This window comes from Eulemur rufifrons, chromosome 1 (genome assembly GCF_041146395.1).
Source record: "Eulemur rufifrons isolate Redbay chromosome 1, OSU_ERuf_1, whole genome shotgun sequence".
Taxonomy (NCBI): Eukaryota; Metazoa; Chordata; class Mammalia; order Primates; family Lemuridae; genus Eulemur; species Eulemur rufifrons.
The window spans coordinates 5,827,485-5,855,114 of NC_090983.1; the positions used below are offsets into that span (position 1 = coordinate 5,827,485).

The 27,630-nt window shown below is 44.6% G+C and overlaps 2 protein-coding genes across 3 annotated transcripts in view; one reads left to right on the plus strand and one right to left on the minus strand.

The window, feature by feature from the left end:
* TRPM8 (transient receptor potential cation channel subfamily M member 8) overlaps positions 1–18,852 on the minus strand; it is a 68,193-nt gene extending 49,341 nt beyond the window's left edge. The window contains exons 1-8 of one of the 2 annotated variants that reach the window (XM_069467122.1): positions 18,732–18,848; positions 15,474–15,547; positions 12,479–12,635; positions 11,748–11,925; positions 9,206–9,378; positions 3,861–4,035; positions 3,221–3,288; positions 584–781 (exon numbers count right to left, since the gene is read on the minus strand). In XM_069467122.1, the coding sequence (XP_069323223.1) occupies positions 584–781; positions 3,221–3,288; positions 3,861–4,035; positions 9,206–9,378; positions 11,748–11,925; positions 12,479–12,635; positions 15,474–15,547; positions 18,732–18,848 (1,140 nt within the window). Of the gene's footprint in view, positions 1–583; positions 782–3,220; positions 3,289–3,860; positions 4,036–9,205; positions 9,379–11,747; positions 11,926–12,478; positions 12,636–15,473; positions 15,548–18,731 lie in introns of both variants that reach the window. The other variant, XM_069467206.1, reaches the window with a different exon arrangement.
* A 1,388-nt stretch (positions 18,853–20,240) lies between these two features.
* Positions 20,241–27,630, plus strand: part of HJURP (Holliday junction recognition protein) — a 57,572-nt gene continuing 50,182 nt past the window's right edge. The window contains exons 1-3 of the mRNA XM_069465365.1: positions 20,241–20,276; positions 21,424–21,509; positions 23,346–23,430. Coding sequence (XP_069321466.1) covers positions 20,241–20,276; positions 21,424–21,509; positions 23,346–23,430 — 207 coding nt within the window. The remainder of the gene's footprint in view (positions 20,277–21,423; positions 21,510–23,345; positions 23,431–27,630) is intronic.

Here is a 27,630-nt window from a genome sequence, read left to right on the forward strand (position 1 = left end):
ACAGCAGCCACAAAGCAGAGGAAAGTAAGAAAGCACAGCACTACCATGTCAAAGTCTTTTTATAAACATAGCAATAAGATGCATAATAAGCATTCGAGTGAGTCCACATTTCCTACATGATCTAATAAAGATGAGAGATTCTGAACTGAATCACAGGCCAGTGACTGCAGAAAGGTTCTGTAGTGGTGGTTTCTCCAATAGAAACAGACTCAGTGTAGCGTCTGCATTGCCAGAATACAGTTCCCCAGTATTTCTTCCCACCCCATCACTGATACACGTGAAACACAGAAGCACATGTGTTGATATCACAGCGTAAAAGGATTATAAGCTCTGCAAACAGATCCGAATGCAGGCCTCGCACGCTGCCCCTTAGGAGGTACGTGTGGGCGCTTGACGAGTCACTTAACTTATCTGAGCTTCAGTTTCCAGCAAAGCATCTGGTTTGGGCCAGTCGAGTCTCAAAGGCACAGAGAAAGTATCCAGCGTGTGCAGCTGCTAGTGGAGTTGAGCATTGGAAGCATCCTCCCTTCCCACAGTCTCGGGGTCTTTTCTCAGCCCTCAGACACGTCCCCACACGACTCACCCATTTGATCCAGTTCTCGGTCTCGTCCTCAGGCAGCCGGGACACGGTGCGGGGTAAAAAGCGCACCAGCTTCTCCTTGATGATGGAAGACGTCAGGGCGTCCTCCACCTCCACCAGGCTGGCAATCACATCCGCGATCTGGCCTGAGCCTTCCACCACCACACACGGAATCTTACTCTTGACGGAGGTGTTGATGGCCTGGGAGGAGGGAGAGAGTCGGGCAGGTGGACGAGATGCTGGTGCTGGGCAGAACCCAGCTCGAGACGGAGGCTCTGAACCCGGTTGGTGAACAAAACACACGGACACATCCTTGCACCTTTTCCTTTGGGGCTTTTATCTTAAATCAGAAACAACCCAAATGTTGGCAATGATGTTATAAATGAGAAGTGCAATCTGTTTGTATGACATTCTGTGGCCAAAACAAATTCCATAATAAGAGCACATGTGACTAGTTTATTTTCCACAAATAAGTGCCTTAAAATATCCCTATATACAAAATAGATCATTCCAAATACTGACATAATAGATTTGAGTGACAACTATTAAGACTGTATTCAAAATTATAGTTGATAGCTTATCTGATCAAGGTTACCAACACTTCAACTTTCAATGTATTGGTTTGCAAATATCTTAAAAGCAGCAGCCACATACTTTGTGTTATGTTTACTGATATATTTCCCTCCTCAAATAATTTCCCTCGCCCCTATTATTAAAAGAGAGTAGAAATACATTTACTTCTGGGATAAACACCTACCACACTTTTATTTCCTTTATAAGAACTGCAGAGGTCAGAACAGAGGAATCAGGTTTTAAGAATTTTAATCACGTAAGATAAAGGTGCATTGGCACCTGCTCATTCAGAAATGGCCTTTGGTATCTGGACATTTTTAGGAGCAGGTGTCGCCACGTGGAAATATTTCCATAAAGGAAGGAGGCTGCAGACATTAAAGTAACAAGGGTTATTTTAATCACAGAGCCTGTTTCAGCCTGAGAGTCAAAGGTTGGATTTAGTGTAAATAATAAAAACAAATATATTTTATAACTAGATTGGGATTTCAGCAATATTTAGTTGTGGAAGGGCTTCAAATGCAGCAACTGAAATCCTGGAATTGCAAAGTGATCTACACGTAGGTACAGAAGACACTGCCCAGCACTTTTTTAGGCCTGAATGCTTCCCTTAGAGAAGACCTCGCCCCAAAGCAAAGCGTGTGGTGCCACGAAGAGGGCTGACGGAGGGTCAGAGCCACAGAACAGGCGGGGCCCTCTGCTGGGTGGGGGCTGAAGCAGGAGGAAGAGCCAGACAGACACCAGCCGGGCATCTCCTCCTTCCCTCCTCTCTGCCGCCCCCTCTTCCCTGGGCTGTTCATTGGCTGAGCGTTGGTGGAAAATGCAGCAAAAATGCAATGCCCTAGACCTACGGCACCTCTCTGGTCTTCCCCTGCACACTAAGCAAAGAAGTCTTAATTCCAAACCTAAAATTTGAAAGAAAGATAATAAACGTAACCATCTTTCAACTACTCCTTCTCCGTCTCTCTTCCTCTTTGGTGTGCCTGCTTTCTTAGCATTCAGATATTGACAATGTCACACTGCAAAAAATATCTTTTGATTTTTTGCTAAAAAACTTTCCCTGAAAAACTGTTGTCTAACAATGGTCTCAATAGATCTCACAGTAGGTACTCAGTAAATACCCGTTGAATGAATGGATGAAAAGACCGTTGTTCTATAAAAGAAAAAACAAAGGAAAGAGCTGGATTATGATTCTCAGCACGTCACCAGCAATTACTCCAGAGGTGTACCCTGGCAAAGAGAGGAGAGGGGATCAGAGTCCTCCATCTAATCCTGTCTCAGAATTAAACCAGGGTGGGGAAAGGGGGAGGTATGCAAATCAACATGGAAATTAATTAAAAAGAAGATCTAAAAATTTCTTTCTTGCAGTGTCCAACAGGCAAATGAGCTTTTGAAAATGATGTCTTCCAATACTAACTAAAATGTAGTCCCACTGATAGTGTTTCTTTTAAAAAAAAAAAAAAAAAGTCAAACAGAAGCCTGGCTGCAGGCAGGATGACCTCAGTAATACCAGAGTCTACACAGATGGGCTGGGAAGCCAAATTCGTGCTCAACTGTTCACTGTTGCAGGTACAGAATCACTGAAAAAGGTTCCCATGATCTCCGAGCCACTTGGGGTTTGGATTTCTCCACGTGGCATCCCTGCATCCTCAGGAGGCACATGGACGGCCCTTAGGGGGTCTGGAAACTTCGGATTTGAAGGCAATCTGTGTGTGTATGATCACAGACCACCTCTATGCAGATGGGGTGGCCACAGTTTTCCAATATGCATGCTGGTCACAATCCTTAATTCCCCTGAGTTAATGACACCTCCTCTCTCTGGCAGGTTGATTGTCAAGGCCAACACTAAGTGCACAGACTATTCATGACACTTCACATTCTCCTACCAAATCTTCCCAGCCAAGGAATAACTTAAGTCTGTTAGAACAGTATTTGGAGGCAAAACGCTACCTACTTGCTGTGGTAGAAGAATTAGTCAGGTTAGATTAGATGAGCCCCAAAGCCCTGAAAATACAATTTTGTTAGATAAGCTTATTAATTGATCTTCTAGAAAATCAAAGCAGGACTCACTTTCAAAGTCTCTTTTCCACCTCCCTGGGCAAAACACACAATGGGGATCTTCCCACCATAGTTGGAATCTGTAAAACATAAAAAGTAAAGCTTATTTTGGGCTCAATAGAAATACTCACCTAGCTCCAAGAGAGAGAAAGTGCACACCACTTACCAAGGCAAATAAAGGTCTTCACTCAACTGCTGCATTCTCTCCCTTGAAACCAATGTTTTAGGTGGCTCTGTTATGCAGAAGTAGCCAGGATTCCAAACAGTAAACCAACTGGTTGTAATCTAATGGGTTGGTTTTTTATCACTTCTACCCTAGCTAATTGCATTGCTTCATAAACTCTTTTTTGTCATGGTAGACTTTATTTGTTCTTAAATGGTGTCTAGCAGAAGAGACAGGAGTCTTGCTAATCTGACAAAGGAGTGGAAGACAGCAGCATGTGTCATTGCCTTCAGCATGTTGAAGGGTACCTCTCACAGTGACGCTGGCAGAAGCAGTTCTAGTTCTTTGAAGCAGCTCTTCTTTGGCAATGAAAACACCTAATCAGGTGGGTTCATCATGCTTCACTCAATAATTGGCAGCTGTTGTCGGTGGTGCTGCAGCTGCTGTTACTATCACGCGTGTCTAATGTCCCATTTCCTAAATACTGACCTTGAATCGTGAGCTCGGAGATGTACTTCTCCAGCTGGCTCCGGAGCTTCGCCTCAACCGTGGGATGTCCGTGACAGCCATTGTCCACGAGCAGCAAATGGGTGTGATTGTTGTCCAGGATATACAGAGGGTCTCTTGTGAAGTCATCCATAAGGTATTGGGCTAAAAAACATCCCTAAAAAGTACAGAGAAACTTGTCTTTGAGATTTTATTTGTTGGCCAAGATGCATGATGACATTTTAATATGTTCATATTAAAGCTACTACTTTGGGTTCAATTATATTGATGCCTCCTCCCAGATTCCAAAATTCAGAAGGATCTTAGAGATCTAAGAGTACAGGTTTCATTTTAAATGTAAGGAAATAAAGGTTCAAAATGGTTGGGTCACTTGCCCATTGTCACATAAATGGCAAGTGACAGTATAAAGATAAAATTTCCGGTCCAGTTCTCAGTCCATCACCCTGTGTTCTTTGTATACATTCACTGAAATAGATAGCATTCCGGAAAGTGCATGTGTGTGTGTGTATATGCATATATGACGTGTGTGTGGATGTGTCTGGACACAGGCATAGGTAGACAATGATATACACATACACGTATTTGTCTGGAATCATATGCCAGGATCCATGCAGAGTCTAGGCATTAGAAAATAAATAAAATAGAGTCTTTGCACTTGAGAAGTATATAGTAACATGACCACAAAAAGAAGCAATTAAATGGATACTTTTTCCCCAAAATACTAGTTAATAAAAAACTGCTGCAGGAGCATAAAGAACCAAGAAGGTTCCTGACTCTCAAGCTCCATTCAAAGGTGTGGAGTTTTTAGAGTATCAGAGTGACACTAAAAGATGTTTCAACCTTTACTCCAAGAATAGAATTAAGTTGAAAACTCAATGGGGAGAAGAAGGTTACTGATCCTGGCGATGACATACATACAATCGGAGCTAAGGCGGAATGGGAAGTAAAGGTCAAATGTTGCAGTTCTAGTCCCTAAGTGGCCTTGCCCAGCCAAGAGCTCCAAGCAGGAGAGTCCCGGATATAACATGACACGAGATAATATTTGCACATCCAGGTACATCCGGGTGTTTGAAGGAGGAGCCCTGCACACTTTCATGAAACAAGTAATTCCCCAAACAATTTTATTTACACTCTTTCGGAACACATCCTTAACAAGGAAAAAATCACAGAAAGAAAAGCCAAAGACCAAGCTCTCTAATTGATGAGAATACAAAAACCTAATAAACCATTGGCTAATTAAATGCAACAGGATTATTAAGAAACAATTAGTGTTTTTCCAGGATTCAGTCCATTAGATTATGGGTTAAAGGAGAAAAATAACAACCTCATAGATGCAAAAAGATATTTCATACTCAGCATTTGTTCTTGATTTAAAAAAAATATAAACTAGAAATAAAAGGATTACGTCCTATGATAATTTTTAAAATATATACATACTGAACCTTTAGCCAAATCTTTTTTACTGGTGAAATACTAGAACCATTGCCATTAATTATAACGCCAGGTATCCTAGATGCCTGTCAGGGTGCCTGCTAGCATAACTATTATTTAATATTGTTCTGGACATTGTAGTCAAAGCAAGAAGACGACAAAAAATACAAAGTACAATTAAATGGAAGAGTTGTTTTAAAAACTAACATTATTTGCCAATAATATAGTTGCAAGCCTAGAACACTCAGAGAATCTACTGGAAAACTATGAGAACCAGTAAAGGAGTCCACTAAAGTGTCTGATTCAAAGCAACAATAAGCAAATTACTATTTTCATATACACCAGCAAAAAATGAACCAAAAATTACATTGAATGAAGACCCCATGTACAACAATAAACGTAAAATCTCTAGAAATAGTGCTAAGAAACATATGGGACTTATTAAGGAAAACTGTAATATTTTCCTGAAAGACACAGACTAGTATAAATTGAGGGACATATATTGCTGGAGCAGACTTGATATAATAACTTCCATTTTCCCAGTATCAGTTTATAGCTTTAATGTGACTCCACTCGGTGAGTGTGTAGTTTTTTTGTTGTTTGTTTTGCTTTGTGATCGTATCTTGACAAAGGGATTATAAGTTGAAATGCAAAAAAAAAAAAAAACTTGGTAATGAAAAGCCAAGAAAAGTTTGAAGAACAAGAATGATGAGTAGAGGCTTGTGCTCTATTTTTAATGCATACCTAATGCTACAATTACTTTGAAAGTACTGACTCAAGAATAAACAGATGATGGAAGATGAGAAAAAAACCCTGAAAGAGATCCTAAAATTTTAGTGTTGTGAAATGTGGCACTGTCTCAGGTCAGCTAAACCTGGGTCCTGGTACAGCCCCATCTACCAGTGGTGGGGTTTTGTAATAAAGCCCTGAGCAGAAACCACATAGGACGATTTGGCTCAGTTATTATGAACAACTGGTTTCCACTTATACAGAAGACCAAACACTATTGTTCCGGGAAGACAGTAAAGAAACAAGGAAGCTAATCACAAGTTCATATGAGTTTGCTATGAAATTTCTCTAAGCCACTAAAGATTATCATTAACAGAAACATAAAAGAAATAAAAATTTATTTGTCTCTAAAAATAATACATGTTTACTGTAGAACTTATGAAAAATGCAGAAGGTAAGAGAAAAATTTAAAATTATGCTTAATTCTACAACCCAGAGTTACCATTTTTATTAATAATATATTTATTTCTCTGCTAGGCATACTTTTTTCTTTATTTTATGTTTAAAATTATAAATATTTTCCATACCTGTACTATCTGAACATCTTTGGGAATAGTAATTTAACAGCTTTGTAATTTTTTCTCATATTTGTACAGTAATATACGTGAAGATTTTCCTACTATATATATTACTAGATATTTAGGTTAATGCCAATTCTTGGCTATTATGAGAAATATTTTAATGAAGATCTTTGTACAAATATTAAATTCTTTAGTGATGTATTTATAAGTATGATTACTGGACCTACAGTAGGAACGGTTTTCATGCTCTTGATACATATTTCCAAATGGTTTTCTATAAAGAACACACATTTGCTCTTTCTCTAGGAATTTATAAAGATCCCATACTTCTGTATGTGTTGGAAGGCTATAAATGTTTTTTAAATGAGTAATTAATTAACTGTTTTTTCAATTGCTCAGTGAAACAATCTGACCCAAAGCAACTTCGGAGGTAATTTTTTTACTTCTCTTTAAGCTCAGTCAGTGATAATTTCTCTATTCAGATTTTCTAGTTCTTGAATCAATTTTGGAAAATTATAATTTTACAGAAAAATATCAGTTCTCATGAGATTTTCAAATTTATTGATATAACACTATATGTAGCATTCTCACATTTTTCTTAACATCTACTATGACTAATATATTTAATTTTCAGTTCTATTTATTCTTTAAACTGTTAAAGCTATTTTAAAGAATAAAAAACATTCTATTCTTTTTCTTTTTTCCTTTTTAATTATTTCTGATTAAATATTACTTTTTCTCCTGTTTGCCATAATTTTTTGGTGTTGTTATGTTCCAAACTTATTAATTTGAATATTATAGTGCTTAAAAAACTGTGAGCCACGGATCTGCCACTGTCCAGATTTGCAAGTTAAGGAAGTTTCTCACTTTCTCTATACCTTGATTTTCTCATCTATAATGAGAGAGTAATAGTGGTACTTATCTCGTGGGTATATTGTGACGATTAAATGAGTCTATATATGTAAAACACTTAGAACAGAATTTGGTACATAGTGAGGGCTATGTTAAGTAAGGGCTATAAAAGTTAGATATTGTTATTATGATTATTGAATTACTTATTAACTTTATTTTTACTAGTAAGTGTATATGGCTATGTCTTTTACTTTGAGTGCAGCTTTTGCTATATTTATCTATTGATAGATGTTGATATTTATTAATATATAATATCTTCATTTGCATTGCTTTCTAAGTGATCTGAGATTACGTTTTTGAAAGTTCATTTATGGCTCAATATTTATTTACCAGATGGTTGGTTGGTTGTTTTGTAATTTCCAAGTGAAGGGCACTTTCTCTTTAATCTTTACATATTCATGGAAAGTTTCACCTGTTGCCAGAGAATGAGCCCTATAAATGGTCTCCAGGGAGATACTGAAGTCTTTTTTCCAATTCAGGGGTAAAAGTAGCTACTTTCAGGGTTGTTTTTGTGATTCTGTGAATTAATACGGGTACTGTATCCATCCCCAAAATGAGAATTAGACAACACTAAGTTGACTCCCACGCCCATGACAAATCTTTCTAATAGGTAATGGTACTATCTCTCTTCCAGCCTGTCACTGTCCTCGAAATCCTACTCCAGGCCATTGTCACCCCTGAAGTTGGCATTTGATGAGAGACCATTTTGCCAACTCTTGTTGAGCATCTAGTAATAATAAGAAAAGCTACCATTCACTCTGCACAATTACATAAATGCACCCCGTATCAGTACAAGGCTATTATTTTACAAACTGAGAGAAGGGAACCGGCTCAAGACTAGAAAAGCAGTGATTACTCAAACCTACGCTTCTCTGTCTCCAAAACCCACCTTCCTTCCTCCCCACCAGGCTGTCTCCTTGAAGATGCATAAGAAATGCCTCCCACTCTCCCCTGCCCCTTACAAATTTCAAAAATGGTAACAGAGACACTAAAGTGAAACAATTTTAAAGAAGAACCACAGCAACTCCAAAAATCCTTAACATTTACTGTCTAAGCTTCTGAGGAGTCCCAGATGGGAGCAGGTGTAGATTAAAATCGGATTTCTGAGCATTTGGTCCAAAGCTTCTGGGAAGAGAACACCTGTTGCTTAAGAAGGTCCTCAACTCACTAGAAATGTTGTTTGCAAAATTCCATACTGATACAAAACCCCATATGTCTACCTTGTATTTTTAACACGAAATGCTCATTACTCCCTAAATATGTTCACAGGAAATGGGGCGGGGGTGGGGGGTGTCTTACAGCTTTCTTAATGCCAAATTAACCAGGGACCACAACAGTTGATCTGAATCCCGGCAATTAAGGTATTGCAGCCGGGCTTGAGCTCTTGTGAGATGGATCCAAGTCACGCTTATAAAGAATAAAGAACCTGGCTCTAACATGAGATTGCTGAGAACAAATTTTAATGAACAAAACACATCCAATGTTAACTCCTTCCCAGGAGTTCCTTAAGTATGTCGTCCTTGTTTTTAATTCCTGAGGTCCCCAAGGTGCTCTCTGCAAGGCAGACTGCCCCGTGAGCCTGTTCCATCCCAGAGACCCAGTGTTCGGGCCACAGCCCCTGCCATGGCCTTCCTTCCACGGGACCTTGCAGACCCCCTCCATGCCCACCCGTACCTCAGCATCGCAATGCCTGATGAGGGTGTCCCGGTTGGAGACCATGCCCCAAGCCGCTATGCCGATGGCAACAATGTTCTCCTCCGAATTCCTGCTGATGGTGTTGTCCCTCACGACCTCCCCGATGTACTTCATCAGGCCGTAATGGGTGCCGCCCGTGAGAATCCACGCACCTGTCAGTGAGCGAGAAGAGCAAATGTTCAGCTGGTACCGACCGGGAAAGGTTTCTGTCCTGTTCTCACAGACACCTAAAGGAGGCCCCATCCTCATGGGCACCAGACACAGCATTGGCAGCTACACTTTGGAATGGCCTTGCCTGTGCCATACGGCAAGGAAGGAGAAGGGGACCTCAGACAGTGTTCCTGAGAGGTGGTCCATTCTCTGGCCCCACTCCAGTTCTACTTCATTAGACTCTCCGGGAGGTGGGGCCAGAGGATCTGCATCTTTAACCAGCCTCTAGGGGACTCTTTTGTGGACAATGAATGCCAAGCCTGAGCCTCCAAGCGAGTTAGGCAGTGCCACTGTGGCAAGTTAGATATTCTGCTCCCAGACCCCACATCGGTGGGATCGGAGTGGAGCTTCCTGGCATGGCCCTGGGGCCAATAATTTTGCTTTGCTTTATAATGACATGATTTGAAATACTGGTCTTTTTAAAGTTTATATTTGATGATCTTCTCAACGCCTAGGGTTTTAAATTTTTTGGAGCAAAATAGAAGTAAAAAGAAAATACCTACAAAAATATTATTTAGCATAATACTATAATCTAAAGCTGGATTCAATGATTTCCTTGGAGGACTGGAGAAAAAAAAAAGTTGGAAATGACCCTAGTGTAACATGCGGCCCATGCAGGGATCCACCCTGAGGGGCAGTCAGTCGCCAGCCTCTCTGGATAGCTGGGTAATGGGAGGCTCGGGAGTTTCAGAGCAGCACTCTCCTACTGTCCCTAGAAAGCCCTGGTGCTGCCTGTCTCCACTCTCTGCTTTTATTACTGTCTGTGGCAATGAGGAACAAGTTCAGTCATCTCCACATCAGAGTCCGTCCTGTGTTCTCAGGCAAATTCGATGTGGTCTCAGAAGTTGTGTACCCACTTCTCTCTGCCAGTTCTCATGGGACATGAATCCGACCCCTCAGCACCCAGTCTCCTTCCCAGATTTCAGCCCCTCAGTGTTCCCCTTTAAGATGAGGCAACCAGAAGTGACGGTAGCACTCCACAGGCCACCATAGGGGACAATGAGACTATTAACTTCTGCTCTGGACCCTTGGTCATCTAACCAGAAATGGGTGCTCCTCTAGGCCAGGGGACTGTTGTCTGTTCTGCTCTGCTATATTCCCAGCACCTAAAACCACTCCTGGCACATAGTGGGCATCCAGTGTTTGTTGAATGAAAGAATGATGCGTGTTGAGGATTTAGTAGTAAGGAAGCTGAGTTGCTCAATTTCATAACAAAGTGACAACCCACAATGGCCTCCTCCGATTGGTCAGGAAATTAAGAAGACTAAAAAAAAAAAAAGAACACAACTCAGTTTCTTCTTGACATTAAGAAAAAATTCATATATAAAATTAGACATGTTTCCTTAGGTCTATCAGTCAGTATCATTTCTTTATAAAAGAAGTTTTAAAAATTTTAAGCTTAGATTTTAAACTGAACCTAACTTTGGGAAAACATGAATCAAACCCAAACAGAGGGGCCGTCTACAAAGCAATTGGCCTATGCTCTTCAAACACGGAATGAGGGACAAAGAAAGGCTGAGAACAGTTCCAGATGTAAGAAAACTAAAAAGTTATGAAAAGCTAAACAAATCTGGAGTCTCAATGAAGAAAAAGGAGTATCTGCTCTAAAGGACATAGTTGGAATAATTAGCAAACTTTGCGTGCAGACTGTTTGTTAGGTAGCTGTGCTGGGTTATGTAAGAGAGTTCCTGCAGTTGGGGGATGCATGCCGCCTACTTAGGGGTTAAGGGTCAAGGGTCATGATGCCTGCAACTTCCTCTCAAACGGTTCCTCAAAAAAAAAATCATGGAATGTGTATACTTATGGAGCAAAATAAGACAAACGTGGGGAAATGTTAACAACCGGTTGATCTAGATGAAGAGTGTGCAGATGTTTGTCGTATTATTCTTGCAACTATTTTGTGGATTCTAAAATTTTTTAAATAAAAAGTTAAAAGGATAGAAAATGCTAACTGCACGTTTCAAACCTGTGGTGTTTTCTGCCTCCCTCAGACACTTGCATGGCGCTGACAATCCGCCAGGCACTGTCACTATTTCCAAAAGCGCATCATTGATCTCGGAATTAAAGAGCAAGCAAATTAAACTGTCCTTTTCAATTCGCCAGAAACGAAATTCTGGGTAGAATTTTATATGCGTGAACCTGTCGTCCATGCATCTGAAGATGCAGCCGTCAACGAACCGACCCCCAGCTCCCAGCACCGGGCTCTGCGCAGACGCGGGGGCAGGTGGGCGGCCCGCGCCCCTCCCCACCCTTCCCCGACCCTCCCCCGGCACCCCTCCCCCCGCCCGCACCCCTCCCCCCGCCCGCGCACCCTTGGCCTGCGCGATGTAGATGAGGCGGCTGAAGATCTTGCGCATGCGCGGCTTCAGCGCGAAGTTCTTGGCGCCGCCCGTCACGGAGATGACCAGGTTGGGCGTTCGCAGGTGCCAGTGCTGGGTCAGCAGCTCGTAGAGCGGCTCGGCGTCCGTGTCGCAGGACAGGCGGATGTACTGCGGGGACAGGGAAGAGCGCCGGGGTCGGCTCGGGGTCGGGGGCCGAGGGAAAGGGGGCGCAGCGCTGGGGGCCCGGGGGGCGTTATCCTCGGCCGCGTCGGCAGCACGCGGAGCGGGATGCGCTCTGCAGCGGGGCGCCCTCCAGCGGCGGCGCGAGGCCAGGCTGGGAGCGCTGGGAAGAGACCCCAGAGGAGGGAGCTGGGCCACAGTCCGCGCATGGCAGGGTTTGGGGATGGGAGGAGACGCGAGGTCAGCGACAGTGACGCTGCTGTCCCTGAGACGGGCACCGGAGGTGTGCAGAGGTCACATGCTCAGGGCCACCTGCCCGGTGCCTGGACACAGAAGGCTGAGTGATGATCCGATCCTTACCTGTCGAGTTGTCCAGTTGCACACGATCTAATCTCACTCATGTTTTTCTGCCATCATTTTAGCGTTTACTACCCATCTCTTTGCCTCCACACTGTTGGACATTTCTCGGTGACCCAGGCAGCCCCGGCTGTGTTCGCATACGGATTGGGGAGGGAACGCAGAAAGCACTACCACTGCTCACCTTTCCTTTCTTCCCCAGCGTCTCGAACTGGATGTCCCCGAAGGCGTCGGTCGGAAACTCCTTGGTGTGCTTCTTGTAATTCCATTTCTCATTTTGGTTCACCTGGGTGCCTTCTATGTGCTGGCTCTGGGCATAGCCACACTTGCACACGTTTTCCCTGCGCGCAGCGACGTTGACGGGGAGAAATGGATTTCATTAAAGCTGCTTGCGGAAACCAGGCATTACTAGCTTAAATAAACACAAAAAGAAATGACACCATCGAGTCTTCTTTTCAGACTGTTTTCATCATCTCACTTGATTGTGTAGAAGCTATTTGGGTGTGTTTTATCCCTGGTGTTTATTGTCCGGCCACGGACAAGCTGGCTGTGTGCTGAGAGCTGGGATTGGTTCTCAGGGCCCTGCCCCTGTGGCGTCTAGCATCCGAGTAGCCACGGGACTGCCATCAGAGGAGCCTCGGAAATCTGGAAACTGCATATTCAGCCTCTTGCATGGGAGCCTTGGGCAGGTGTCAGCGCCTCAGCACCAACCCTGACTGTTTGTCCAGCTGGCAACGCGGGTAAGGGGAGCCCTCCTTCCTGCGGGCTGAGCTCACTGTGGAGACCCTCACCTGGCAGGAACCCCAAGTGTTCCAGAGTTTAGAGGGACCCTCCTTTCCATATTACAGATCAGCTGCTTGGGGGACTTTCAATAATTTGAGCTAGACAAGAACAAACTGCAATCAATGAACACTAGTTGTTCTCATTAAAAGTGCAATAGAACTGAATTTGTCTATTAGGTGACACATACGCAAGACAGGAAATTGGGAGAGGATAAAAAGACAGGGCAAGTGGTAAACCCTTTCCCCTGCTCCATCCCCTGTAATCACTCCACAGATACTGACTGAAAGTCCACTCTGAGTCAGACCTGGGGTGGCACCACAGCACCCCAACGTTGACTGGATATGATTCCTGCCCCTCAGTTGCTCACAATCTCTTGGGAATGGCTAAGTACCACACTTGGCACAGTACGCAGGGACAAACGCCTCCTTCCGTCCTCCCACAGTCCCTCTCAGGCTTCCCGCGGGTGTTAGAAACGATGCAAAGCATCTTGCTGGGCCCAGTACATGGTACTTGATCCCTCAAGGTGACTTTTAGGTTATGGTGGTGCCAACGAAGGCAGCACCAACAGGAAAGAAGCAAAACTGCAGTTAAGAAAATCTAATAACACATTTCATGACCCTTTGACCCCTCTATCCAGGGCATCCTGAGTGTTGTGGCCTCCAAAGAGATGAACGACAAAACAAAAATTCCAATTTGGCCAAAAAACAACTCTGTCCTAGTGAGACACTGGTCACCCTCCTCCCAGCTCCTTTCTGCCTGGCCCACCCTCTTGGTTCTGCATCTCTCTCTAGTGTCTCTCTGATAAGTCTTTGGACAAGATTCAGAAGGATGCTAGAATCAGGAATTCGGTGACATTGTTTGAGCCCCGAATCTGGCTGTGGTTTTCAGCCACAAGATCCCAATATCACACCCCACAGGCACCCCCAGTTTCACTGAAGCCAGTTATCAGATAGAGTATCTGCAACCGAGAAAGTGTTGATGGATTTGGTCTGCCTGAAGCAGTGTCATCCTTAGACAGGGAGGCAGCTGGGGAGACAGAGAAGGCACAACCTTGGAATCAAAAGCCTGGCTTTGAATCGCTCGTCTGTCTTCCACTGGCCATGTGACCTGGGGAAAAATACTGAACCTCTCTGGGCCCCACTTGCCTTATCTCACAAATGATAAAAACAGCAGCCTTGCCAGGGAGTTGTATCAGCACTCAAGTAAATAAATTCCTGCAACAGAGTAGATGTTCAGAAAATACCTGAATGAGTGAATGAATGAAGCCAAACTGTGTTTTCTACAGGTCAAATGAACAGATAAACAGTAGAATCCTTCAGTGACACATGCATGGAGTACGTAGCTGACTCACAGGTCTATACTCCATCAGAATGACTCGTGATGAGTAAGTGTGTACAAAGAGAAACAGAAATCTCTTGGTTTTTCTGATGTTCATTTTCTAATTCGCATGAAGTAGGAATACACATCCACTGAGAACCTTTCATGCTCTGATTGTACGTGCTTCATCACTGAATCCTTACCACGACTGGTAAGGTATACTTCTGCTAGATTTTTAGGATAAGAGAACTAGTCACGCAGAGAGGAGGCAGCCAAGTCAAGGCTGGAGCCAAGGCTGATGCTATAGCCCCTCTCCGGGCTTAGCCTGCACCTCGCCTCCAGTCACTGCCTCTGTTCCACAGAGCATCGGTCCTTTAATCATAAACTAGAGCAGCAACTTCCAATCAATTGACAGCTAGACTCTCTTGCATCGCCAGCAGGCCAAAGAGAAGGGACAGAGAGGAACAAGAAGTGTGAGAGGTGGGATTAAAATTTTTTGAATTTGATTCAGGAACATCTTCTGCAATGGTCAATCCATCCACTCACTCACTTGCTCATTAGCATTCATTGAGGACATCCTGCGTTCTGAGCTGCTAGGGGCTGCTTTTGTAACCCAACCTTAGTGTTCCAAAAGGCATGAGACTCAGAGTAGATGGACACCAGTTAGAAGTGAGGATGAAACTCAACAGGGGAAGGAAAGTCCTGATGGAGGAGCCAGTCAGATTGACACATGCGGGTGTGCGTGGTGTTGTCAACCAACTGCTATCAAACAGCCTCATTGCCAAGGCCACTCAGGTGGGCTCCCAGGCTCATGTGAGTACCGAAGGGGCTGGCAGCCTCTCTCAGTGACTTTACCAACTATTGCCAAAGCTAAAAACATTTTAAAAAAAATTTTAAGCTCTAAGGAATAACTACAAACTACTTGCCAAATCTTTCCTGCTCACACACCATTTCTGAGAATTACAAGATGAAAACATCTTTAATAATGAACTAGTGAGCATTCTTTGTTCGTTGTAATGATGAATAATAATTTATTTTTGAACATGGAAAGCAAAAACAGAGGGAAAATAGTAGCTTACGTGGCCTTGGAATCTTTGGTAAAGAAGACACATTCTCGTTTCTTAAAATTTGCTTGAATAAAATTCACCAGGTCCTTTGGAGAAAGAACATGAGATAATACATTACTGATTTATTCTCATCCCCTGCTGATATTAATGAATATAAATTGGATCTATAAGGCTTTAAGAATTTACCATGAATTCACAGCACTCAGCATTTGTTCATGCTTTTAGAGTACACAAAGTTTTTTTTAAAGAGGCATATATTTAAATTTTGATAACTAAATGCAAATTTTTCCGAAAGTTACTTGGAGCTATTTTGTATATAAATGTCATTATACACATACAAATTATGTTTTTCTGTATCTAAGGCTACTGGGGGAATATAAGCAGTGCACGATAGTTTTTCATAAATAATATAGCAATGCCGATTCCCATTCCTCTTATGCTTGCTTTTTAAAACAAGATATGTTCCAAAACTCCTTCCATGGTTGTGTTTGTCTTCCCATGGGCAAAGTGCTTAGGCACATCTGGGACCTAATTCTGACAAACCAAAAGCCTTTCTAAATCCAAAGCCTCCCTTAAGTTGGCAGAAACGAACTATTTGGAAACAGATGAAAAAATGCTTTGAAAATACCTACATTCTCAAAGTGTGAGGAGATATTTGCAACACATATTAGACATCATAGGATTCGAATCCAGAATATACAAGAACTATAAATCCGTAAGTATAAGATAGACAACCCCATGGGAAAAAAATAGCAAAAGACAAGAGCAAACATTCAATAAAAGAGAAAAACCCATAAACATATGAAAAGAAGCTCAATCTTATTAATAATGAGACGAATATGAAGTAAAACCACAGTGGGATCCCACTTCTCACCCACCAGGTTGGCAAAAATTAAAAAGGCAATTAACACTCAACACAGGTGAAGGGAAGGCATGGGAAAATTGATACAACCATTCCAGAAAATTGCCCACTATTGTCATTAAAGTTATCGTCCTGAGGAATAGTCCCTTGTGGAGAGAGAAGCAGGATTGTCCCTTGCACAACCTGCACACTCGGATTGCCTGGCAAAGCTGCCTGGAGTGCGTTTCCCGCTGCGGGGGGCTGTCTTGCCCTGGGGAGGTGGGCTGCTAAGGGCTTCCCTTCCCCGCAGCCCAGTGCCACTTCCTGCAGGTCACCCACAGCTGGCATCTGGAGTTCTCTGGTAACTTCATACATAGTTGGGTTTTAGACAGGCTGCTGGCACCAGAGCCAACCCTGACTCCTTCTCCCCTGCGGTGAGGCTGTCACCAGGGGAGTCCCTCTCCTGGAATGAAGTCCACAGTATCCCCACCTCCCTGCCCACCCCCTGCCCCTGCAAGTCCTGAGCTATCAGAGAATGGGGACCGTGTGCCTTCTCTTCCAGATCCTTTGAACATAAGTTTCCCCGTAAATCCTGTGTCTTAAACACAGACCCCATAAAGAAGAGATGTTTACTGTCATCCACTCGGCCTTAACCCAGAGAACATTTCCCAGGGAGACCCAGCTTACACATCCAAGAATGTTAAGAGTAGTATTGCTCCTAATAGCAAAAACTAGAAACCCCAATGCCCATTAAACATAAGCACACAATAGGCTGCACAGAGAAATGAATCGACCACCGTCCCACGTATCAACAGGGATGAATCTTAAAAACTGAGTGTTGAGCAAAAAAAAAAAATAGAAACATAAATGAATACATATAGTACAATTCCACATATATCAAAAACAGACAAATCTAGGGAAATATTTAGGGAAATATATATTCAAGTCATAAATTTATAAATAAAAGCAAAGAATGGGTAACACAAAATTCAGGGTAGTGACAAGAGAGAGGAAACCAGCAGGAAGGGCACGTGGGGGACTTTGGAAGTGCTGATGACACTTTCTCACGCTGGTGGTGAGCGCAAGGGCTTTCATTTTAATGTTCTTCTTTAAGATGGAAATTTGCATTTATACATTCTTTTCTATGTATACTTCACAACAAACATTTAGAGAGCAAAAGTAGCTTCTACACTCACCTGTACCTAAAAATTTTGAAAATCTGTGATGGCCATTTTTCCTCACAATATTTTTTATCCACTTGCCTAATTTTGAGTCCACTTAACATGAATGAAGAAAACTCAATAGCTGTGTAAGCTTGTGAAATCAATGATCGGGGAAGAAAAGTGATGACAAAAAAAAATTGCTTTGTTGCTAAAAATTCCCTCTGAAAATGCACTTTGCAGAGGTGCATGCGTGCTCCAGAGCAAACAGGAATCCCCCAGAACTGAGAAGCCCTTGGGTGGTCTCAGTAGTTCTACCCATGAGGGCCACCTGCATCGGGGAGGGGTGACCTGGAAGGGGCGGGGCAGGAGATCCATCCAGTGGGAAGCCACAGGTGCACCCCAAGAGAAAGAATCAGCCTCTGTCCATCTCCTGGGTCACCGAAGCCTAAGCCAGAGGGACCGATCTGCAAGGAACCTCCCAGAGATGCTTCACTGCTTAGGGTGGAAGGAGGAGAGAAAGACAGGAACGCTGGAGAAGCCACTAATGCCCTTCACCCACTATTTGCTTCTCATAGGGCTGGGACGAGGGTGAGACTGGGGAGGCGCCCAGGCCGGGCGTGTGCACGTGCGCAGCAGGCCCTGAGAGAGGGTGGCCGCCATGAATTTTGCACCAGGGTGCCCCACTTGCCTGAGAACAAAATACTGAACAGCACCCCAGAACCCCAACATTCCCACGTCTTCCCATTCTTTCCAATGCCAGCCACCGTAGTTGAGAGGGAGTTTGGATGCCAGACTGGAGTGTTGTCTATCATGAGAGTATGGGAAGCCTGAGCGTGGGCAGAACCCTGTGGGAGGGAACTTCGCGGTGCCAGCAAGGCCAGGCTGGGGACAGGCAGCAAGGTGCGAAGGAGACCAGCTCCTGCCGACACCCCACCCTGAGTCCAGCCCATTCTCTGTCCCTTCTGTGTCCTGAAGGCAACATGGAGGCTGGTTTGGAATGAGGGGACACGGTGCCAAGAGCACAATTAGGAGGCTGTTGCAAGAACAAATGCAGACGGACCCAAACTGAGACTTGCCCACAGCGCTGGAGACAGGATCCAGATTCAAGAGTCAGATCCGAAGCAAGAGCAGCAAGCATTCAGTAGTGAAACAAACATTAAGGAGACAGCACTTTCAATTTCCTCAAAGTCCTTTAGCAAGTGCATTATTGAACGATTTATTAAGGTTAAAGCTACAGCCTTTAAAACAGATGGCGCTCTGACTTACACTTTCGCAGTAGGACAAGTCTGTGCTCCGAGACACGCTGGAGTACAGGGTCCGGGTGCTGTCCAAAGTGCCGTTCCTTCTGTTTCTCATGCTGAGCCTGGCTGCCTCGAAGGACATCTTTCCTGTGAAGACTGGGGCAGGGGTGAATTTGGGTTACAAACAGTGAAAGAGCTTCCTTCCCTGCACCCTCTCCTCTGTGACGTGCAGCGCCCTGAGCTCCATCCTGCCCACCAGGGTCATGTACCCCTACCCCTGATTGCTTTTTGTCCTCTGGGATCCAGCTGGAGTTTCTGTCCTCCAGCATGTCTTCCCTGGTCTCCACCCCTGGATCAGGACCCCCTCCTGGGTGTCCCCTCTCTGCAGGGGCAGCATGCGTAGCACCCTATCACAACTGCCGCAGAAGACAGAGAGCTCTGAGAGGACAGGCCGCACCGCGTGCATCACGGAGCACCACACGTATGGGGCCTGCAGTAGCTACTTGCTAAGTTAGAGAGTTTGGAGTAAGGGCATTTGCAGAACAGACTGTAGCTTACGTCGGCCAACCACAAGACTCTGCCATGCCACAGAAACTGGACGCTTCTTTAAAACCCGCTTGGAATGGTCGGTCCAGACTGTTTAAAACCAGGAGCGCTTCTTTTACTTCTCTCCCCAGGCATTTCGAAGAGAAGCTCAGACTATTAATTGGTACTTTACATACATTATTACAAAACCGCAAATCAATCCTGCAAGGCATTCACTGTGATTCCCATACAGCAAATTGCTTCTAAGTAGGGCACCAACGGTTAGGAAGTGACTTCATTTGCCTCAGAATGAAAAACTGCTTATTTCTCATTGCAACCAAAATAGGGTATTTTTGCTTTTGAATCACATTTCCATCGAACAAGAGACGGGGAAGCTGTGTAAGACAGGTCTGCAGCAAGCGCCCTGCTCTGACGCTTTGAACGCCTGCATTAGGTATTAGCTCCTCACTGACTCTCTGAGGCCCGTTGATACTCAAGGAGGTTGACTCGGTCTAGGCATCTCTACAAAGTCTACCTAACAGCTGCTCCAGGTGTGCAGGCTTGTTCGTGTCCTAGACACCTTCTTTCAGGATTTCAGGCTGGGACATGAAAGAAGCATTGGAGGAAGGGACATACGGCCCTAGGCCTGAGGGAAGAGATGGGAAAAGAGCCCCCAGAGGGCCTGGACAGTGCAAGGAGGGGTGGGCAGGGGAGGAGACGCCCGTGAAGAGGAGTGACCTGGACAGGCAGTGAGGACAAAGCCGTGCCAGGGGCAACCTCTGGATAGGATACATCACGCGCCAAGGAGAAGTAACAAAACCACAGCACCAGATTCCATAATCCAAAACCCTCTGGAAAAATGGACAAAGGGCCTAGAATCTAGATCCACCAAACAAAGGAACACAAATCGCCAGTCAACACAAAAACATACTAAACCTGCCTTGTAATAAAAACAGTAAGGATTCAACAACAATGGAGACGTTTTCAGATGGTAGCGTTTGACGTCGAGATGAGGGTGGTGGGACAGACACTCTCATATGATCAGGTGAGCGTTCAAGCCGTCTTACTTCCTGCAAAGCAATTTGCAATAAAGTAGCAAGGCATTTAAAAATTGTCATTGCAGATCCCATGAGTTGGCTTTGGAGACTCTTGATAAAAGAATCAGAAACACATAAAAAAGTTATACTCGGAGGAGGCTTGTTGCTGAGTTATTTATAATTAGGAAAACTGGAAATGACCTAAAAATCTCCACCAAGAGAATGTTAACACCCAAAAGAGGTCAGACGACAGTGCCGGGGGGGGGGGGGTCTTTTAATGACACAGAAAGATCACTCTGATTTATTGTGAGTAGAAAAAGAGCAGGAGCCAGGAAATCACAGTGGCTGAATGCTCTGGCTTTGGAGACAGTCAGCTTGGCTTCCACCCCTAACCCTACGACTCTGCAGCTCCCTTGCAAAGGCGGCTGGGCGACTGCGTGTGGCCTGTCTTCAGTAAAGGTAGCTGTTGCCGCAGGAAAGGCAAATGCATCATATATAATGTTCCAGACACATGGAAACAAATGCATCAAACATCAACCATTGCTACTCGCGGAGAGTGGTACTGTGAGTGATTTTAGTTTTATTCTTTTCCCTTTTTTATTTTCCAAAATTAAATATATTACTTATGTCATCTGGAAAATACGTTTAATCAACAGGAAAAGTGTCTAGAGCCCGGGCTAGGCTAAGGTTGCCAATGACCTTCGCAATATCAGTGTCAGTAAGTGGGAGGTGGCCGAGGGAGGGCTCCCCAGGGGTACCCAGAGAGGGAGGTGGGGCTGGTGGAGAGCAGAGGGTCAGTGGCTGGGTTGTTTGCTCCAAAGAGGTGGAATCATGTCTAAATCTTGGGGAAGAAAACTAGTAGAGACAGAGAGATCAAAGCAAATATTGTAATATCATAATCAGAACCATAGCAGAGCATGGAGCAGGAGCTCGCGGGGCAGGTGAGGTGATGAAGCTATCAGCACTAAATGGAAACTAGACAGAGGGAAAAGACAGGCAACAGTAGTAACATAGTAAATACTGATGAACAACTTGGAATTTTCTCCCCCACGCCGTACTCTTTGAGAGCTTTCCTGGACACGGAATCAGTTCTCCTCTCCCACCACAGCACTGTGGCCTCGTCAGCACCGTCTGACTTACTGTACTTGAGAGCAGATGCTGTCGCGCCTGCAGGGCTTTCGGGCTTCACCCCACAGCCACTCGAGAGTGGTCCACACGAATGTGGACCACGGGAAGAGGAGGTGAGAGAGGAAGAAGGCTGTGAGCAGGCAGCTCTGTGAGTGGGGAAGGGGTGAGAATGCAGACGTCATGAAGAAAGCAGTTGTCAGCAGGACTCAGTTCCTCAAGGGCTGTCACACTGAGGGTCTCAACACCTCACCCGCTGTTGGCCAGGTCGGCCTCTCCAACACAGCAACTTGCTTTCCCAAAGCACGCGAGCTGAGCAGGCAAGGGAGGGCGTCCGCTAGCAAGACAAAGTCATAATCTTCTGTTATCTAATCACGGGAGTGACAACGCATTGCTTCTGCCATATTGTACTGGCTAGAAGCAAGTCACTGGGTCCGGCCCACACTCGGGAGGGGACCACCCAGGGCAGTGGATGCCAGGAAGTGGGGATCCTCGGGGACATCCTGGGGTCTGTCCACCTCCACACCCTTTAATTTACGTTCATTTCCAAGCCTCTTCTTTGTTGGACCTGAGCATTTTTTGAAAAAAACATTGAGCCAAGAATGGCCATGAAACACAATGTAAAAAGCAGGGCTCCGAAGGCATCTGACTGAGCAGAAATGCCAGCAATGCTAGGAAAGAGCGGCAGAACTCACGACTGTCTGCTCTCGCTGCTCACGTCCTGTGCCAAGGCGCTGGTGGCTGAGGTCAGCTTGTCCACTGGTGGCCGGGTTCACTGTCTCTGAGCATTCGTCCCTCAACTGCACAGCGTCAGTTTAATCTGGGATTTAGACCCAGGTGGTTATTTTTACATGATTCTTTTCAGACTGTGTTTTCACCTTGAGAATAATCTTTATCTCCATTTTAATTTTTATTTCTGTGTTTTCCACACTCGTTTACACTTGGCCCTCTCTGCCTTGCCGGTGCCCATGCCCAGTGTGAGTCCTTCCACTCCCACCTCGGCCACCTTGGGCTCGTCTGTCCGCACCAGGAGAAGGTCCTGGGGGTGCTCTGAGTGGGCAAAGCACGACGGGTGTACGTGAGGAACCCTGCAGCTTCGGAATGTCTGTTTATTGCATTCACAGGTCCACAGCTTCCCCAACACTGCAAAAAGTTCCATTTTTATCAGGTTTTTGATCTTGCAAAGGACCAGATATTGGTCTGAAATTTCGACATTGATCATAGGCTCTTTTTACGTGCAAACTCAAGTTTGGTTGGTTGTTTTTCCAGCTTTGAAAAGTTTATTGTTGTTTTTGTTGTGTCAGCAGGAAGGGAGGGTCTCCAGAGAACACGGGATCTCACCCCACTTGAGCAGTCAGCCTCTTCTTTAGCCCTTGTTTACGAGGCTGTGCCCCTGGCTGAAACCAGCCCCTGGTAGACTCTGGCAGCCCGTAGAGAGGCTCGAGTGAACTTTCTCAGTGCCAGGCTGAAGTCTGCACCCAGGGAGGAACTATGGCTTCCTTCCTTACCATAACATGCGTCCTGTGGGCGAGTGTGACAACTAACACATGCGTAAGAGAAAGGACACCCCTGTGTGTGCTGACACATCTTTCTCTTTCTCTACTGCCCCATGAAAACCCCATGCCACTTTCCCTCAGGGAGACCCTGCTTTGGAGAACATCCCAGCGCCCTCCTCACTTTCTGCCAGTAACTAAAACTCCTACAGATCAAGAACCAACCGCATTCTCGCAGGGAGTCGTTCGTTACTCGCAAGGCACGTGAACCCCGATCCTTCCGGAAACAGTTGGGGTTTTTGGTTCCTGTTTTCGGACTCAGCCTCCCCTGGGCAGTGCAGTGAGTGAGCTGCTTCCCCAGGAATGGTGGAAGCTGAGACAGGAAGCTCCGTGACCCACCAGGCAGAGCACGGCAGCAGCGGACGTGAGGCTTTGTCCTCAACTTTACTCTCCCCGCAGAGGAAGCAGCACCTTGGCACTGTCGCCCCTCGCCTGGCTGCGGCCATTGCTGGTGGAGCCACGGAGAACATGGGAGATTTACCATGTAAGTAACAGGCCTTGCAGAAGAAACACAGGAGACGTAGCAGTCAAAACAATCCACAGGATACACCTTCCCTGAGCTGAGGAAAGATCTGGGTCCTCACAACAAAAATCCCCCTGCGTGTGATGTCAGGAAAAAGGAATAGGGTCAGAAGCATCCTGGTGACGTTACTGAAGTGTCAGAATAAACATAAACCCATACAAGCAACATAGCAGAAAGAAAGCACTACAGAGAAAAACCAGGCTGGTGTCAAACTTCTCTTCTCCAACTTGGTAAGCTGGGAGAAGATGGAGCAATGTTTGTGTTTCTTAAGAGGGAAAAGATTGTGGTCTAGGAATGGTATCCTCACCGACTCAACAGGGAGTGCAGCAGAATGACACGCTCAGGAACTGAAGAATGAACAGGGAAACCACCCCCGTGCCTCCCACCCGTTCAGGACAGGGGAGAGAGTCTGGCCGCTGGGAGGGGCAGTGAGAGATCTAAACAGTTAAGTGGAGAAGACACGGCAGAGCTGTTTTGTTTTTCAGTTTGAATCTTTCTATTTTACCTTGGCACACAAAGATTGGAAGAGACTTGCTACAACAGTTTGTAATGCAAAGGAACCAAAGAGAAGGAAGTGAGCAGAGGGTAAAACGAGAAAAGAGACTGGGAAAGTGAGGGGCCCCCCAGCCACGTGGGAGGCCTGTTGCCAGGTCCTGGAGTGGGTGCTAGAAATTGGACCCTAATCTCACGAGTGGCCAAAGCAAAAGGATGAACATGGTCAACTGCGAGCTGCACAGTGTCCATAAAGTGACTTCAAGCCCACATTCCCTGATACAGAGGCCAGGGAAGAAAGAACTCCTGCAGCTCAGGACACATGGGGTGGGAGGATGGGGACGATTTTAAAAGGGGCAGCAAGGGGAACTTCTCTAGGGATGGAACAGTTGCATACTTTGATCGTGGTGGTAGTTACACAAATCTACTCATGTGACAAAAATTGCACAGAACTATGCACACAGCAGTGAGCGCACGTAAAACTGGGGAAATCTGAATAAAGTCCGTGGATTGCACCAATGCCAATGTCCTGATGTTGCTCTCACATGACAGTTATGTACAATGTCACCATGTGGGGGAACTGGGTGAAGGGTACATGAAGCTCTCTGCACTGTTTTTTCAACTTCCTGTGAAGCTATAATTATTTCAAAATAATAATTTAAAAGAAAAATGCCTGCGCCAAAAGAACACAGTACACACAGGGGAAAACATCCTGGGCACAATCGTGCAACAACCACAGCACCAAACTCAGAGGCTGTTTCCTATAAGGTCCTGGATGCAAGTTGAAGCTGCATTGCTAAAGTAAACTTCGGTGGAAGCATCTCCAGGGCAGCAGAGAGAAATCGAGAGCTCAGGCAGCTCTTGTTTATGTGCCTGTTTAACTATGTAAACCCCTTGCTTTTGTGTTTTCATCAATATCTCAATTATTTTTATTTATGGTCCTTACTCTCAAAAATTTCAGATGGGCCTTATAAATTTCATGGAATCCTAATACCCACCATGGAGGTTACCTCAGTAAAAATTTAAATCCAAATGGACCCTTGAAACACCATTCACACTTTTCAAAACTTCAAGATAGATTGTGAAGATACTCGCTGCCGTACCGGGCGGGAAGGACGGCCATTCTGAGCCAAAGACCAACCAATGGTTTCTCCAGTTTCCCACCCAGGGAAATGCATGTTCACTCCACAGGCTGACTCACTGGACTCATTTAGACCAGAATGCTAAGACCCCCTCAAGTGCTGGCTAGGCCTGGGGTGGGCCCCGGATTCTGCCTCTCTCGCAGGTTTCCAGGTGCAGATGATGATGCTTGTCTTGGGACCACACCTAGCAGACCTCTGGGCCAAACCAGCATGCTACAGATAACACCAATGACCCCCTTGTTCTTAGACTGCAATACAATGTTTTCAGAACTTGTCATCAAATGTTAAAAAACAAGCAATCAATGGATGGGATGCTTCAAAGGCGGCATCATGTAAATTTTCACTTAGGTTCTTCTGTAGTCACAACTTGAATTTATGAACACTGTAATTTGTTCTGCTGGTACATGAAACGTGCACCTCTGTCAGGCCAAGGACACTGTCCAAATGTCAGTAGTAACAGCTATGCCCTGTGCAACGCCCATTACGGCCAGGTACTGTGTCGTGCTCTTTACACACATCAACTCTTTCAGTCTTCCCATGAGTTATATGAATTCTTATTTTCCCTCTTAGATGGATGGGGAAACCAAGGCACAGAGAGGTTAGGTAACTTTCCCAAAGTCACACAGCTGATAAGTAGAGGAGATAGGACTCAAAACTAAGCAGGGTGTCCTGAGAGCCTGATCCTTAAACTTTAAGTTACTTTGGGCCACCTCAGTACCTCTTTGGGAGGGAATAGATTGTTGGTTTCACTATATTTATACACTGTCAAAATTTAGGATGAGAAACCTCATTTTGTTTGTTGGGGAAAGAAGTTGGCCATAGTACTATTTTTACATCAATGAGTAATTTTAAGTAATCTGGAAGTCACCCATGAACAACAGAATACTCTTGAATCTTTTGATGCAAAAAAAAAAAATCAGTGTGCTATATTATCATCTTAATACAAAAATGGTATTAGGCATGTTTTTAAATTGCCTTTTAGCCTCCTTATGGCCATATTCAAACCAGTCCTCAAATGTCGTTTTCACACTGGATATCTAGTTCTAAGTCTCTTTATGGTAAAAAGAATAAGTAAGATGTTCTCCCTGTGTAGCCCTGAATGAGAGAGGAAGAAATTATTTGTGTGGTGAGGAGAGTGTTACAAAGGGCCCCGCACCAAACCCCAGCCATCTCCACTCTTCCTTCCCATCAATTATTCATTATAATGGTGACTGTGACACTTGCAGGGGCTGCAAACACAAATGACCCATCCAAAGGAATCGTCTCCCTTCTCATTCCGGCAAGAGCACGGCAGTGGTGCGTGGGAGAGTCACAATGACCCGCAGGGGTCCGTGTACGCCTTAGCCTCCACAACACAGGCACCGCAGGAGAACTGAGATTTGTTCTGTCATAGTCACGAACCTGATTTTCTAATTGCCTCTGTCAACCAAATTTTTGAAATCAGAATAGATAGGTAAAAACTGGAAAAATGGCAAAAGCCAGTAGAAGCCCCCAAAGTCGCTGATCCCAAGATATTCCACTCCAAAGATAGAGGGGAGAGACAGGAGGTAGAACACGGGCAGCAGAGGATGCTCCCAGGTGCGGTTTGCTCAGAGCCTCCTACAATGAGAGGAAACGCAGGGGTCCCCGTGGTGCCTGGAAGCCTGCTGTCTTCACAGGCGCCAGGAATAACAACTCTTAGGCAAGACAAAAAGAACCAATAACGGATGGCACCAACTTTGTTCCAAATTTTAAAGAATTATACATCCAAAGTCACAACCTTGAAAGAAAGTTCCTTATGCTCTCAAGATTTCAACAAACTAAAACTCCCATAATGGTACGTATATTTGTGTTAGCACATACAGAATAGACTTTATAGGATAGACTTAAGGAATAACCATTTCCTTCCATTCAGCTCGAGAATCCTAACACTGAAAAAGTCAGCACTGGCAATAATGGACTCAAAATCAAATAGAAATAAAACCTTTAATTATTCATTCAACCCCTCAGTGTTTCTCTCTTGCTTCTAAATAATTACAGACGCTGAGCGTGTTTCACCAAGCTGAAAAAACCGAAGCAACCACAGTATGTAAAAACAAGACAAATACGCTTTTCTCCTTTTATTACTAAAGAATATTTACTAATTGAATGCATTCTTTCTTGATGTTAATTTATGTTTCACTATAGTCTTGATTTAAGGAAAACTTGTTTTACTTTGTTTCCAACAAGTTTGAGAACATAGGGTTGCTTTAGATAGTTGCAGAGGTAGGAAACCAGTGAATTTCTTAGTAAAGCTCATTGCGGGGAATTTCTAACCCTGTCAATCAGAAAAAGAAAACCACAATTATATTTAAAATCATTCAAAACTCTAGGAACAATGTCTACATTTCTAAATAAATCTGAGTGAGGACTAGATGTATCTGTGAACTTGCATTCTCTGTATGCTCACACCTCTTTAAGGAATTTAAAGTTTTGTCTTTCTTTAGTTTCATATCTTCATAGAAAAACTAAATGATGCCCTTCCCAGAGACTCGTATCCATTGTACAC